At 40.1% G+C, this 15,698-nt stretch overlaps 1 protein-coding gene across 4 annotated transcripts in view; it reads left to right on the forward strand.

Moving 5' to 3' along the window:
- VWA8 (von Willebrand factor A domain containing 8) overlaps positions 1–15,698 on the forward strand; it is a 354,390-nt gene that overhangs the window by 210,993 nt on the left and 127,699 nt on the right. For all 4 annotated transcript variants that reach the window (XM_058548243.1, XM_058548242.1, XM_058548244.1 and 1 more), the window contains one exon: positions 14,935–15,043. In XM_058548243.1, the coding sequence (XP_058404226.1) occupies positions 14,935–15,043 (109 nt within the window). The remainder of the gene's footprint in view (positions 1–14,934; positions 15,044–15,698) is intronic.

Consider the following 15,698-nt stretch of genomic DNA (forward strand, 5'->3'; position numbering starts at 1 on the left):
TTATCCAGGGGAAAAGGAGAGTATACCTTCTGTAGACTGGGTTCAAACAGATCTGGACAAACCTTGTTGGGGAGGTACTCAAAGGGATTCAGACTTGGAACACTGGATTAAATTGTCTGTAACATCCTTCCAACTCATGGATTCTATGATTCACTCTGCCTAATTGAATTGGAAAGCTGAATAAATAGTCACTCTTCTCCCTGATATCACTAACCATTCATTACTTTATCAGCCAGTCTCACAAGCATATTTTAATAGAACTTCTGATGAAGGTAGCTGAGATTGTATTTTCCTGTTGTAAGAGATGTTAATATCTCATTGCAGTGTGTGTTACACGGCCATGTTTAGTATCGATCTTTCTCTTTAGAGTAGTGCTAGTGTTCATATTTGCAGACAGAACAGCTTCATCTATATTGAATGTTTCTTTAAAAGGGTAGCTGTCTAAAATTGGTTTTCTATGTTAAAGAATTATCTATGTAATTGGAACATCAATAGCAATTGCTTCTTCTCTGACCAAGACCAACTATGGGGTCTTCAAAGTACCAGAGACATCAAAAAGAAATCCCCAACCAGGGCCTCTCTTTGGAGTAATTTCATTAGGTTCATCTTTGAAAATAGGAATGATTATCAGTTTACTGTTTATCCCATTAAATTAAAAGATTCTCTTCTTTTTTTTTTTTTTAACAGTTTTATTTATTTATTTATTATTTTTTTGTGAGGAAGATCAGCCCTGAGCTAACATCCATGCTAATCCTCCTCTTTTTTTGCTGAGGAAGACCGGCTCTGAGCTAACATCTATTGCCAATCCTCCTCCTTTTTTTTTTTTTCCCAAAGCCTCAGTACATAGTTGTATGTCATGGTTGCACATCCTTCTAGTTGCTGTATGTAGGACGTGGCCTCAGCATGGCCAGAGAAGCGGTGCGTCAGTGCGCGGCTGGGATCCGAACCTGGACTGCCAGTAGCAGAGTGCCCGCACTTAACCGCTAAGCCACAGGGCCGCCCCGAAAAGATTCTCTTCTTAAAGTTATGTGTCTCTCCTTCCATTTTCCAAACTATTATATGCCATAATTTTCTTTTTGTCATCTTAGTTTTTGCAAATGAGTTCACAGTGTTGATCGTGGAGTTCTAAGGTGTACAGTTCCACTCTGCATGATAATTTAATTTCACTTCATAAAAAAGCTCTTAGTTTTCAAAAATAATAACATTTACATAGGGCCGGCCCCCTGCTGGCGGCCTGGGTTCGGATCCCGGGCGCGCACCAACGCACCTCTTCTCCGGCCATGCTGAGGCCGCATCCCACATACAGCAACTAGAAGGATGTGCAGCTATGACGTACAACTATCTACTGGGGCTTTGGGGGAAAAAAATAAATAAATAAAATTAAAAAAAAATTGACGTAATGACATCTCAGAACTATTATAAGCAGAAGGATGATATTGGTTTTTATAGTTTCCTAACTCTATGTTCTCGTGGTATATTATGAAGTAGCTTCACAGCCATTTTATTTGCTTTTAGCCCCTTTATGGAGGGGCAGAAAAAATAAAAAATATACCCAGTCTACATAGAAATTATCAAGGTCTATGAATCTTCTTCCATACTCGTCTTAAGCAGTCTCACAGAATTATCCTCGATCCCTTAAGCATTTGTAACAGATATTTTACAAAACCCTATCACCTGGATGGATAGAAATCGCCACCTATAGCTAACTCTTCCAAATACACCTACAAAGTAGATTGCATCATTTGTTGAGAGTCATATAGTCAGGATGCAATGGGGAAGATTTGCCATGGTGATGTTGACCTTAAACAAATAGACAGCCAGTTATTTCTCCAGCAATAACGGGTTTATTTGAGATCAGCAAAGAATTGCAATTTGGGGTCTGCAACCATGGTGAGCCACATGGAAGTCCCGCAGCAGCTAGGGAGGAGAAACTCTTACGTAGAGGGGAAGAGTAAGTTGGGAGGGCTGTTGTAAACAGAGAGTTCATTGGAGGAACTGAGAGTTCCAGGTGTAGTGGCTTTTCATTGGCTGAGCTTCTTGCTGCAAGAGGAGGAAGTCTTTCTTCTTCCTGTCAGGATCTGCTATCAACATAAAGCATGAGAGCTCTCCCTTTTGGCCTCCCTACTCTAATTTAATGAGGTTTCTGTTTATTAATTTGACGTTTTCCCCTCCTGGTCAAGATCTTTCTCTGGAAGCATTGCTGATCAAGAGTCAAGTTTTTCTGGTTTCATCTATCTTTTGTCCCTTGATGCCAGGAAGGACCCTTCTTGGGTATCGTGTCCCATGTGAGAGGGAAAGTGCACAGATGGGAAACCTATTGAGGCCACATTTGAGTAACAAGGAGGGGTAGGAGAAAGAACTCTCAGGCATTTTTCTTTTCTAAAGTCCATGTGTTATCAAGATTATAGGCGTTGGACATCATATGAAGCATTATGTCATCATCAAAGGTTCGGCAGACAAAATTCCAACAGACCTGGTCCAGACATCTTGGGAAAGCTGTCTCATCAGATGTCATCTGCTTCAATTCCGGGAAATCTTTACTTGTGAGTCACCAGATGATGTGCAGGTCCCGTCAGGGTTTGGTGCTTTCTTTAGGTGTGTCATGTGAATCCAAGAGTTTATTCCCTGGAGTTCTGTGGCACAAGGGTTAGTTAACAGTACCTGATAGGAGCCTTTCCAGCGAGGTTGAAGAGAGTCCTTCTGGAGGTGTCTTTTCCAATAGATGAAGTCTCCAGGTTGCGAGTTGTGAAGCTTAAAGTCTTTGTCTCCTTGGGGCACACCATGAAAAGATTGCTTTACCAAAACATGGTTATTTTTAGTAGATGCAATTAGACCTTTGCAATGCTGGACTATATCTCCTTTTATCAGCTATGGCTTGAAAGAGGCAGGAGCCAAGTGCATTGGGTGACCTGTGACTATCTCAAAAGGGTGAGAGTTTATGAGTTCCAAAGGGGATGGATATGAGATTTAGAAGGACCAACAGCAATACTTTTGACCAGGGTATTTGGAGAGTCTGTACAAATTTTGCCAGTTGATTCTTTTCTTTTTCAGCCCCGGGCTAACATCCATGCCAATCCTCATCTTTTTTTGCTGAGGAAGACCAGCTCTGAGCTAACATCTATTGCCAATCCTCCTCCTTTTTTTTTCCCCAAAGCCCCAGTAGATAGTTGTATGTCGTAGTTGCACATCCTGCTAGTTGCTGTATGTGGGACGCGGCCTCAGCATGGCGGGACAAGCGGTGCATCGGTGCGCGCCCGGGATCCAAACCCGGGCTGCCAGCAGCGGAGCGCGCACTTAACCACTAAGCCACGGGGCCGGCCCCAACCAGTTGATTCTTAATAATGCCATTGGTGTGTTTGACTAAACCAGAGGATCGAGGGTGGTAAACACAGTGAAAGTGTTGTAAAACCAGCCAAACAGCACAGACTTGTCAAAGTACTTGACCAGTAAAATGGGTTCCTCAATCACTATGAAGCTCAAGAGGAGTTCCCCATGTAGGGCTAATCCTTTCCAAAAGGACTTTAGCCACAGAAGAGGCAGTAGCCTGCCTGCAAGGGAAGGCTTCAGTCCCATGAGAAAACATACAAACCATGACGAAAACATTTATATCCGTTACACAGGGGAAGTTGTATGAAATCCATTTGCGAACCTTGAATGGTCCATTAGGTAGTTTAAAGTGTCTGGAAGCAGTACAAACAGACTTCCCTGGATTGTATTTTGGACAAGTGGGGTAGGCACTTTTTGTGGCCTCATTAATATTTCCCTACCAATATTGATTCATGAATGTTATCATTTTGTTAGTAGACCAATGGTTTAATGCATGTTCAGTGGTTAGGAGTGGAAATTTTAGAGTCTCCGGGTTATTATTTGTTCCAAACCAGAGGTTTCTCTTTTTATCAAACCAACAATTGTTGAATTTTGTTTTACCTTTTCTGATGCCAATTGTTGGGCTTCACTAGCCAATTTTTCTGTTACCATTTGGGGAAATATCCCTTTGGACCATGACAGAGGTTTGGCTGTTGTTGGTTCCTTTAAGGGCTGCATTCCTTGCAGAAATGTCAGCAAGGTGACTTCCTTTAGTTTCCAAAGAGTCAAGTTTAGAATGCCCCGTGATCTTAATAATAGCTAAAGCAGCAGGTAAGAGTACAGCATCCAATAATTCCTGAAGATAGGGAGCATTTTTAATTTTATTTCCACTGGAAGTAAGGAAGCCACGTTGCTCCTGCAGCTTTTCAAAATCATGAGCTGCTCTGGAAGCATATCTCCTCTCATATCTCCTCTCAGTATAAATATTGGCTGTTTTGCCCTTGGCTAAAGTATAAGCCCATGTAAGAACATGTAATTCAGCCTGTTGGGCTGAAGTGGCTATAGGTAAACATGCTGCTTCAACAATATCAAAAGGAGTTGCAGTAGCACACCCAGCACAATATTTGCCATTATCACCTTTTAAATAAGAACCATCAGTAAACCATGAGAATTCGGTGTTACTCAAAGGAGTTTCCTGCAGATCATCACGAGGAGTTAGGAGGTGATCCATTAGCATTAAGCAGTCATGAGGGACTTCGTCGGTAATAGAGGGGAGAAAAGTAGCAGGGTTAAGGTTATTACAACGTAAAAAAGTTATGCGAGGAGTAGTTAACAAAAGGATTTCATAGGAGGTAAGGTGGCTGGCTGAAATATGTTGAGTGTGGTGAGAATTCAGAAGAGCTTCTGCATGAAGTACAAAAATGGTCAAAAAGGATCCCACAATGGTTTTCTTGGTGGCCTTCACCAAAAGTGCAGTGGGAATAATGGCTGTAAGGCAAGAGGATATCTCTATGCCACAAGGTCCAGTTGCTGTCTCTAATACCCTGTGGGTCAATGGTCGTCCCCTTGTTTTGGGTAAGTATCCCAAGGGCATTCCCTTCCTTTTCATATACAAAAAGGAAAAAGGGACTCTGATGATTGGGATGTTCAGGGGTAGGTGGGTTTATCAAACTCTCCTTTAATGTCTTAAAGCCTATGTTGTCTGGTCTTCCCATAAAATTGGTTCAGGGTTGTTGGGTTCTTTAGTAAAACATACAAATGTTTGGCCATAGGAGAGAAATTTGAAATCCAATTTTTGGCAATAACCAAAGAGCCTGAGAAAACCTTGCAGTTGGCGCTTCGTTTTGGGTTGTGGGCAACTTAGGACACCATGAAGCCTGTCTGGATCTAGGTGCAACCCTTGTTTTGATATCAGATGCGCTAAACATCAAACCTGGGTTTGGGCAAACTGCAATTCCTCCTTGGCGACCTTATGTCCCTTTAAGGCTAAAATCTTTAGCAAATAGATGCTTTCTTCCTTTGAGGAGACTTAGGAGGGAGAGCAAAGAAGCAAATCATCCACATATTGCAACAAAATAGAACCCGTAGGGAACTTTATGTCATCTGGATCAGCCTTCAGGATTTGAGAGAAATAAAAAGGTCTCTCAGAAAAACCCGGAGGCATTACTGTCCAGGTGAATTGATTTCCTTCCCAAGTGAAGGCAAAAAGGTCATCAACTAGAATACTAAAGAATGCACTGCATAAATCAATTACAGTAAAAAATTTGCTTCTAATGGGAATGGATGTTAGTAGCATATGAGTGTTAGGAACAACAGGGTGTCGACGGATAACAATGTTGTTTATTGCTGGGAGGTCCTGGACAAACCTTCCCTCTTGGCTCTTGGGTTTTCTCCAGGTAAAATAGGAGTATTATAGGGACTTAGTGTAAGGGCCAATTGGGCCTTGTAATCCTCTGTTATGGGCTTTATATCTTGAAGAGCTTCTTTACTTATAGGGTATTGATTAATTCTGGGGAGCAGTCTTGAGGAATCAATTTGAATTTGTTGAGAGGTGCGCCATGAATTTTACCAATATCAGTTGTAGATTTTGCTGGTAAGGAGGGTGGTAGCTGATTCAATAGAGACAAATGAACAGTGTTTCCAGAATCAGCTCTAGTACCATCAGAGATGGAGCAAATAAAGGATGACAAAGGGTCATTTAACTCACCTGCTTGGCTGTTTTGATGGCTGCTGTCAAATTCTAGAATTATTTCCCCCTTTCAGGAGAAAAAAATTCGAGCGTGATACTTTTCCGAGAATTCTCGGCCTAATAAATGAATAGGGGCAGAGGGACTAAGGAAGAAAGGGTGTTTGTCTCTGAAAGGGCCTAAACAAAAGGGAATAAGTTCAGAGACAGGAGGCTTTTGAGGTTTATTAGAAATCCCCACTATTTGAACTGTTTTAGTACTTCGAGGCAGGTGCTGCTTTACAGTAGTGGCGTTAAGCACTGAGGGTATGGCTTCAGCGTCAATTAGGACAGAAAGAGATTCATCTCTAGTCTGGAGAAACATTTCTCCAAGCCAATTAAGAGGGAGGATTGGGAAGAGCCCCTGTAGTTCCTTGCAGACCTGTCACTGAGAATTTAGAGGACATCGGAAAGGCTAGTTAGAGGGCTGAAGGCACTTGAAGCACTTAAATTTATAACTATCTCTCTTCCAGTGTCCTGGCTCTTTGCAATAATAAGAGAAACTAGGAGGTTTTGGGTTTCGTTTGGAGGCCTTCATTTGCTGAAGTTGATGATTAAGAATTTTAGTGGTCTTTCTTTTAGGTGACCCATCTAGAGTTCAAGAGAGTTGGTTTGCCAGATTAATTAAATCTGGAGTGAACGTAGTTTCCCACTCCATCCTGGTCGTTTTTACTGGAAGGGAAAGGTCCCAGTTCAGCCAATTAATAAACGTAGAGTTAAAAGCTACCCAGGTGGAACCAACATCTGAAGGAAGACCAGAGTTTTCTTTAAAAACAATCTGAAGTCAATTGTAATAGTCATGAACAGCTTCATCAGTGTTCTTTTGCACAAGCCTGAATTTTGTTCCAATCAACAGGCTTTGGGAAAGCCCTAGGAACTGCCTGATGAAGCCATCTAGCGATTGCATGAGCCTGATCATACAACAGGTCAGTAGGTTGGTCTCCTGGTTGTAATTCTAGAGACCTTTCAGGATTTTCTCAATTAGCAGTTTTCATCCAATACTGGGCCTGACTTTCACCAACAAGCATATGAACTAGCTGATATAAGTCGGAGAAACCAGGTTGATAAGTTTGAATGACTATATTAAATTCCTTAGCAAATCTGTGAGAATCTTCGGATACTTTGGGAAAATATTTGACTGTGGCTCGCGGTTCAGGTTTAGTCCAGGAAATATAAGATTTTAAGAGTTTAGCCTTTGGATCTTCAGAAGGCTTAATTTTAAAGGAACAGATTCTGATAGGTTCAGAGGAAGAGGGAGTGGGGACAGGTTCAGGGAAAAGGGGAAGTTTGGCAAGAGTGTTAGTATGGGGGAACTGAGGGTATAGAGGAGGTGTAGATGATAAAGGGAAGGAGGAAGATGGCGCTGGAGGTGGAGCCTGAGCATGAGGAGCCGGGGAGAGGAGCAAGATACAAGAAGAGGAACGTGAGGCTTCTGAAGCCATTTTATCTTTTTTTAATCATTTGCTTGCCTCAGTTAATCTTAAATTTTTATTTTGCAAAGAGGCCATTTTAGATTCCTGATAACATTTGGGAGCCTCAAAATACCAATCAAAATAGGCATTCCATTCAGTTTTGGAAATTACAGAGCTATGGTTGTCCAATTTGATTTTAAGAAAAGTAAGTTTGAGGAATTCAAAAGTTCCCCATAGTGGCCATTGATATTCTAAATTACTTTTGGCTAAATTGGTCCATTTAGTTAGAAATGTGCATGAGGAATGACTGCAGTTTTTAAACATAAAATTGGCCAGGGTCCCTGTAGGGGGGGCACCTTCAAAATATTTAGATAACTAAGATCCCATTTCCTAGAGGTTTTTCTCTAGAGCGAAGGAATAATTCTCAGCCTAAACAGCTCAAATAGCTTACAACGCAAACAGCTTGAACAACTCAAACAGCCTGCAGCCTTAATACCAGCCAGTCCCAATAGAACAGTCTGATTTCATTAGGATGGACTGACGGTTGAATCAGTGCAGTTCCAAAGAACAATGCAGTTTCAATGAACAGTCCAGTTCCCAAGGGAATTGGGAAGGTTGATCAAAGTAGGGAGTGAGGCCAAAGGCTGGACAGCACAGCTCCAATGAACAGTCCAAAAGTTGTACCAAAGGCTAGTGCAGTTCAAAGAAACAGCCTGATTCAGAGAGTCAGGCCAAAGTGCCACCTGAATATGCACAGACGAACAAGATCTTAACCAGAAAAGGATGAAGCCTTAAAATAGATCTCGAATAAAGCCTGGAGAGTCTCAAACTCAAAGACTTATCCTCAAATTCCAGGGTCAATAAGAAAAGCAGAGAGCTCAATGGGCTGTTTTGTGGGTACTGCACCTGTTTGCTCACCAGCCTCAGAGACATTGAGGGTCCTCTCTGTATCCCTATATGGGCCACCAAAATGTTGACGTTAAACAAATAGACAACCAATTATTTCTCCAGCAAAAATGAATTTATTCAGGATCAGCAAAGATTTGCAATTCAAGGTCTGCAACCATGGAAAGCCACATGCAAGTCCCCTAGCAGCAAGGGAGGAGAAACTCTTTTATAGAGGGAAAGAGAAAGTTGGGAGGGCTTTCTCTTTAAACAAAGAGTTTGAGGTGTAGTGGCTTTTCATTCGCAGAGTTGTGACAGTCTCTTATTGACTGAGCTGCTTACCAGTCAAGAAGTTTGTCTTCTTCCTGTTGGGCTCTGCTATCAACAGAGGGCATGAGAACTCTCCCTTTTGGCCTCTTGACTCCAATTTAATGACGGAGGTGTCTGTTTATGAATTTGACAGTGGTTTGCAACTTGTCACTGAGATAAGGAATAAGTAGGCGAAGATGTTGGCAGTTCTAATGTAACCAAATATTCACTCGTTTAACAAACACTATTGAGCATTTGTGTGGTAAACACTAGGTAGGGAATCAGAAATATAAAGGTGAAGAAGGCTCAATATCTGCCTTCAAGGAGGTCACAATTCATTGGGAAGGCACTCAAGTAAAGAGTAGCTTGTGTTATGTTAGAGCCACAGGAGAGAGAGCAAAGAGGCAGCCTTGCTGCCTTCTGCACTGGGGAGAGTCAGGGAGGATAACCAAGCTGAATCTTTGAAGGATTACTAGGCGTTCTCCAGGCAAGTAAAGGAGGAGAAAATAGTTGAAGCAGAGACAGTTGTAAGAGGGCGTGGTGCATTTTGGAAACTTCAAGTAGTTTGGTGACTAAAACTAAGGGTTAAGTGAGGGCTGTGTGGTGAGGCTAAAAGGGAGAGAAGAGTCGAGGGGAATCATAGAAGAATTTTAAGCCAGAGAGTAGCATGGTCAGATTCATAATTTAGAAAGACCTCTTTTGGCTTTCCAAAGATAATAAGCTGAAAGGCAGTGAAACTGAAGGCAGGAAGCCCTGTTGGGAAGCAGCTGCAGTAATCCGGGTGATGAGCAGTGGGGCTTACATTGTAGCAGTGGGGATGAAAAAGAGGGACACAAGTGAGAGAGATTTCAATGGCAGAATCGATGGATTCCGAGTGCCCGAGATTCAAGTGAGTGAGGTGTAAACCTTACTCTCAATGAATTAACAATCTAGTTGGGAAAACATATAAACTACAAACGTTGTTATACAATGTGGTATTCAAAGTGCTGCATTCATAGGTTCTTTCTCCTATGAGTCCTTCTTGTGAAAAATACAGAATTTTTTTTTTTTTCTGGGAAAATTTCCAACTGGGAGAGTTTCAGCCCCAGTCATTCTTGATGTGGATAATTAGAAAAGGAAAGAACTTAAGATTCGAAAATACTAAGATGTGTTTGGTAAAGCAGATGGCAGAAAAAGAGAATTTTTTGCAGTGAAACTTGAAGAAAGATGAGGGAAAGGAAACCAAGTCAAGTTCTGTGAGGAGGAAGAAAGGCAGAGACGTGTGGAGCAAGCTGACAACATCTGTTTTGGCACTGAGTGACGCTGGGCAGCGGCACTAAGACTGTGCAGTTTCATTCTGGATAATGGGGAGCGTAATTGCGAAGTGTCAGCCAAGAATAGCAAGTTTCCCAAAATCTTTTTCCATCTCATGCATCCAAATTACTCTTCATTTCTGTGACCTCAGCAGGACCTGAGGGGCAGAGGTGCACAAGTCTAAGTTGTAAAGTAAAAACCATAATGTCTAAATGCAGAGCCAGGCACAGAAAGGAAAAACACATTCAATACTCGTTGTGTGCCTTTCATTTGCAACAAAGCAAAATTAATTTACCAGCAATATGTGAGACTGTGGGGAAGGGAGATTCAGAAGTTTCTAGCAAACAAGGGAGGGTAACTGGAACTAGTAGTACCCATTATTACTAATTTAAAATGTTTAAAGGGGCTTTTCTATTTTCTCTATTTAGTGTGCTTCTTATTTTATTTTAAATAAAAATGTTTACAGGGGATTTCATAGATTCGCTTCTGACCTTGCCCTCTAAAACTTCTATTCTCTATCAGACCTTAAATTTGAAAATTGAAAATACTACAGAACTCTATCCTAAGAGTTTCTAAGAGTTCCTTATGTGCAAATTTACATGGAAACCCAGAAAAGCAATAGATTCGTTCTGCCTCCCAGGAAGAAATATGGGAGAAGGATGCAAGGGGAAGTGACATTGGAACTGGGCCTTAAGAATGAGAAGAATTGGGCCGGCCCCGTGGCTTAGCGGTTAAGTGCGTGCGCTCCACTGCTGGCGGCCCGGGTTCGGATCCCGGGCGCGCACCAACGCACCGCTTCTCCGGCCATGCTGAGGCCGCGTCCCACATACAGCAACTAGAAGGATGTGCAGCTATGACATGCAACTATCTACTGGGGCTTTGGGGGGAAAAAAATAAATAAATAAAATCTTAAAAAAAAAAAAAAAGAATGAGAAGGATTTCATCAAAGAGCAAATAGCCAAAAGAAATTCTAGGCAGAGATAATGACCCCATGGAAGCATGAACATGCATAGTATGTTCAGAAACAGCAAGTAGCAGTTCAGGGTGGCTAGGGCATAAGTTGGCTGGAGAGTAAGAGGAAGGAGTAAGAGCCAAAGGTGAAATATTTGTCAGAGTTATTCTGTGAAAGGCTCCAGTAAACTCTGTTGGACAATCCAACTAATGTGTACCAGAGGTTAGATTTAAAACATTAGGAATGAGTGAGGCCTGCTGAAATTGGAGTTGTTCTTTTTCTTCTCAAAGATGGTAGTAATTGGTGAATTTTTGAGAGTTAGTGGAACTACCCTGAAGGGTTCCATTATTCCCATGAAAATTAGTAGTTCGTGTGGTGAGGAAATATTTTAGGAATTGTTGCTAAGTATGTCAGCAACTTCCAATTGCATAATGCCTCTAGAAAGATCCAAATCTTTTTCATGTGTTTCTTTCCTACTCCAGAAATAGTATTGGCAAATGTTCAGAGAGGGCAGAAATTTGCCAGAACATACTCTTTAAAACTCCAGCTCACCTCTTTATGGGAACAATCTTAGACAAATCTCTTTCATGTCATTCAGACTATATTACTCAACTTTGGTGTCCACATGCATCATGTTATGCATTGTATGCTTGCTTAAAAAAACCTTTTTTTCCTTTCTGTAACTTGCTCAAGTGCTGTGATTTGACCTGAGTCATAATTTTGAAATTCACCTTGCTTTTAGTTAAAACTTTTACTTCCAGATACTTATTAATACTTCCGCAAGGAATTAAGAAACATCACAACATATGAATTGAAATACTTCTTTGTTTTAAAAAACATAAATTCATGAATGACATCGAAGATAAAAAGTAGCGCTATTTATAGGCTTAAGGTCATCCTCCTCCTCCTTAAAATTAAAGACATAATTCCAGCTAGGACTTCAACAGAGTTAAAAAATACAAGTGACAGGATCTTAAAACCATGGAAAATACCATTGTTGTTTCAGTCAAATCAGGTGTGACAACTTAAGTCTGGTCAGAGTTGGATGACAGATTTCAGTAATGGAATATAGGGTCTTTTGCTAACTGGTTATTAGTTTGGAATTACCCCCAAATTGATGTTGATTACGTCTCAAATTTCCAAAGATTGTTCATGCACCCAATTATAATGCTTCCCCTTTCCCCTGACTACTAACATTGAAGGGGAGAGAGTTAGTAACCATCAAATTTTTCCACGGCTTATTGGGAGGCCTTAGTTAGAAAATAAATGAGGGGCTTTGGTTTACCTCAGTTGGCCAACCTGGAGTCCACAGGAAAAGTCTAGAAACAACACTCTGTGTTACTAAGGAGCTGGATGAGTCAGTTTGATTGTGCAACTCCAGAACACCGTGCGAATGTGACTTTCATTTGTAGTTGTTACTGCCAATAGCATCCTGTTATGTGGTTCTGGAACAGACTCTAAATGGGGTACCTGAAGGTCCTTCCCATACCCTGCCAACCAAACAGCTGCTGTTATTTTTAGAAGGAACCAGGAAGGCTGCAATTTCCATGACTATTAGAATGAGTTGGCAAGTTCAAACCAGGTTTCATGAATATCCCTAAAATGGTCAGTAAAAACTGGAAGTCGAGTAAAGTTACTTTTTCTCAAATGGATGAAGTTTTTTTTTGTTTGCTTGTTTTGTTTTGTTTAGCATCTATATGATATTTTTGTGTGATTATTAAAAGGTATATTAGATCTTTTTTTTTTTTTTTGAGGAAGATTGGCCCTGAGCTAACTTCTGTTGCCAATCTTCCTCCTTTTTTCCTTTCTTCTCCTCAAAGCCCCAGTGGGTAGTTATATGTCATAGTTGTACGTCCTTCTAGCTCTTCTATATGGGATGCCGCCCCAGCATGGTTCCATGAGTGGTGAGCAGGTCCACGCCCAGGATCCGAACCAGGGAACCTCAGGCCTCCAAAGCAGAACACGGGAACCCAATCTCTACACCACCGAGCCGACCCCTAGATCCATTTTTTAGGCTAGATATCAACCTGTCAACCAAGGATCATTATTATTAAGCAATTCTCCACTTCTAATTAGATTTCAAGATATGTTAACTGTTTCTGTTGTCTTCAAAGAGCCAATTTGGGATATATTTAGAGCTTCTTTTTTAAGCTTTAATAAAGCAATTCTATCTATCAGGGAACCTATTCTATTGATAGGTATAGATATTTTCATTCTGATTATTTTCACTCCAGAGACCAAAGTAATGCAAAACTATTGAATCTACCACTGACACTTCAGTGATCTTCAGAGATAGAAGGAACCTTACAGATCATCCCCATGATTTCGCAAAGGAAGAAATTACCACTCAAAGAAATTAGCTAACTTTTCCCTTCCCAGGTCTGCATAGCTATTTAATAAAAGAGCTAGAACTAGAACCCAGATCTCCTGCGTTTTATCACACTGTGTCTTCTATGCTAGAGGGAAATAGGTATGTCTCTTTCCTTTGTTTTTCTCCTTCTGTATTTGGAGACCTAATTCTCCTTTGGTGAACTGATGATACTATCAAGTAAAGAATACAGTTCATTCCGTAAACGAAGAGAGAAAGATCTCAGTCTACAAGATGTTTTCAAGATTTGCTGTTTTGACACAGAAATGTGTTTTTATTGTATTTAAAAGAAAGAATACAATAATAGTAAATCCCCTGACTCAGTGCCCCTCCCACCTGGTTTCCAGTAAAAACACAGAAGTGGATGACCAATGAGAATAATTGTCCAGGTACTTAAATTATATTTTAGATGCTAGATACAAAAGCACATACGTCCTTTTGAGAGATTTATGTCATATGACTTAGAAGAATTTCAATTTAAATTTCTTTTTAATTTCTTTCCATTTGTGTTAAACATTAGCATTTCAGAGGGACAAAAGGTATATTCCACCAGAATGCTTGGTTCCGTTATTTTATGCAAAAAATATCCAAGCCTGAGATGGTCTAACTAATCATATGGAAACATTGTGTCACACTGCTCTTGTACTGAAAGTAAAATGATTTCTAAATATAAATATGTACTCTTTTCATGATCATCAAACTCATTCAAGCATACATTTCAATTTATAGCCACATGTGCATTATTTTTAAAGAACTTTTAACTTGGAATCATTTTTTGCCTTAACATGGAATAAGAAATTTCTAATGAATTAAATGACCAATTAATGGTTCCTTTTCTAAAGACTCAAAGAAAAGATAGTATGATTAAAAAGTAAAAGCTTTATTCACAAAAATTTGTGGTTTTGTACTTTAGCATTGCCATATTTATTTTGGCAAATCAGTTTATTTAAAAGTCTTTAAGTAAAAAGAAAACTAAACACAGAATAATTCTGTTAGAAGTCAGGATAATCTCCCCTGGGTTGGGGTAATGCCCTAAGTGGTCCTGAGAGGGTTTCTGGGTGCTGTTGGTGCTTCTTTGAGTACTGGTTTCACAGATGTGTTCAAGACTAAGTGGCACATATATGTGAAGGTTTCTGTGAATTATATTTGTACATATTTGTATTCTAATATGTCTATTATATTTCAGTTCAAAGTAGAAAAAATGAAAGTACTAAAATAGAGTCTATGAAACTTGCCCTGTACAACTTACAAACATGTGACTGGTAGTATTGTGTACTGTGTATTATTTGACTCCAAATTTAAACGAATAGACTGAAAAATTGATGGATTGCTCCATTTTTGTTCTAAATCCTTCCTATACTCTACTGGGAATTTAGCTGTTCAATTACCAAGTATTTTACCAACTCAAGGAAAAAATATATAAACCTTAATTATAACTGTCATTAAGGTAAAAACAGAATAGGACCTTATCTTCTGAGTTTCAGAAATGTGGAATCTTTTCCTTCTTAAAGTATATTCTAAATATGGTTTTAGGGACTGTCTTTTTAATAAAATGAAATATAATTCACTTCTAAGTAAAGCATTCTTCAAATTTATTTGTGTGGTTGATAATAGATGGCTCATTATATTTTCCTGTGACTTGCAAACAAGAAGAAACATTTACTTTTCAAATCATCCTTGACAGGTTGCCTCTGCCAGAGCAGACATTCATGGGCTACTGGACAATCGGTCAGTCAAGAAGTGGAATGCAAAAACTGTTGTGCCCAGCAGAAACTCATCACATAGACATAAAGGTTGATATCATTTCTTCATTAAAATATTGAACATTACAGATTTTGCTATATCTTTCCTGGAGAAAATCCATACAATCTCAGACATTACTTCTTCTGATATTATTTTAGAGTAGATTTAGCTTCTGCTCTAACTCTCAAGCCAGTCTGGCCTCTGAGGGACTCCGTGCAGGTAGTAATTGCTAATGGTCAGTAGAATTCCTGAGAGCTAACCTGTATTTCAGGAGAATCGGTGTGTTGTGTATTATCCTAGGACAGTTACTACATGATATTTGTCTTCATGTGAAAGGGCAAATGAAAGGAGTATTAGTCACTAGTTGCAATAGAAACGCCTCTAGGTATTTCAAGCAGAAAGGAAATTACTGTAGGGAATTAGATGCTTATAAAAATCTTTAGAAAGGACAAGAGGGACAGAAGTCAGGGGGCCACCTCTGGACTTTTAGTTTCAAGGTCTGTGTTTCTGCATCTGCTGCCACCCCTGTTTGCTGGGAGCTGCAGAGTAAAGCAGGATCAGCAAACTTTTTCTGTAAAGGGCCAGATAGTAAATAATTCAGGCTTTGTGACCATATAGACTCTCAACTCTGCCATGGTAACACGCAAGCAGCCTTAGAGAATACGTTAACAAATGATGTGGCTGTGTTCCAGGAAAATTTGATTT

Source organism: Diceros bicornis, chromosome 9 (genome assembly GCF_020826845.1).
Source record: "Diceros bicornis minor isolate mBicDic1 chromosome 9, mDicBic1.mat.cur, whole genome shotgun sequence".
Lineage (NCBI taxonomy): Eukaryota > Metazoa > Chordata > Mammalia > Perissodactyla > Rhinocerotidae > Diceros > Diceros bicornis.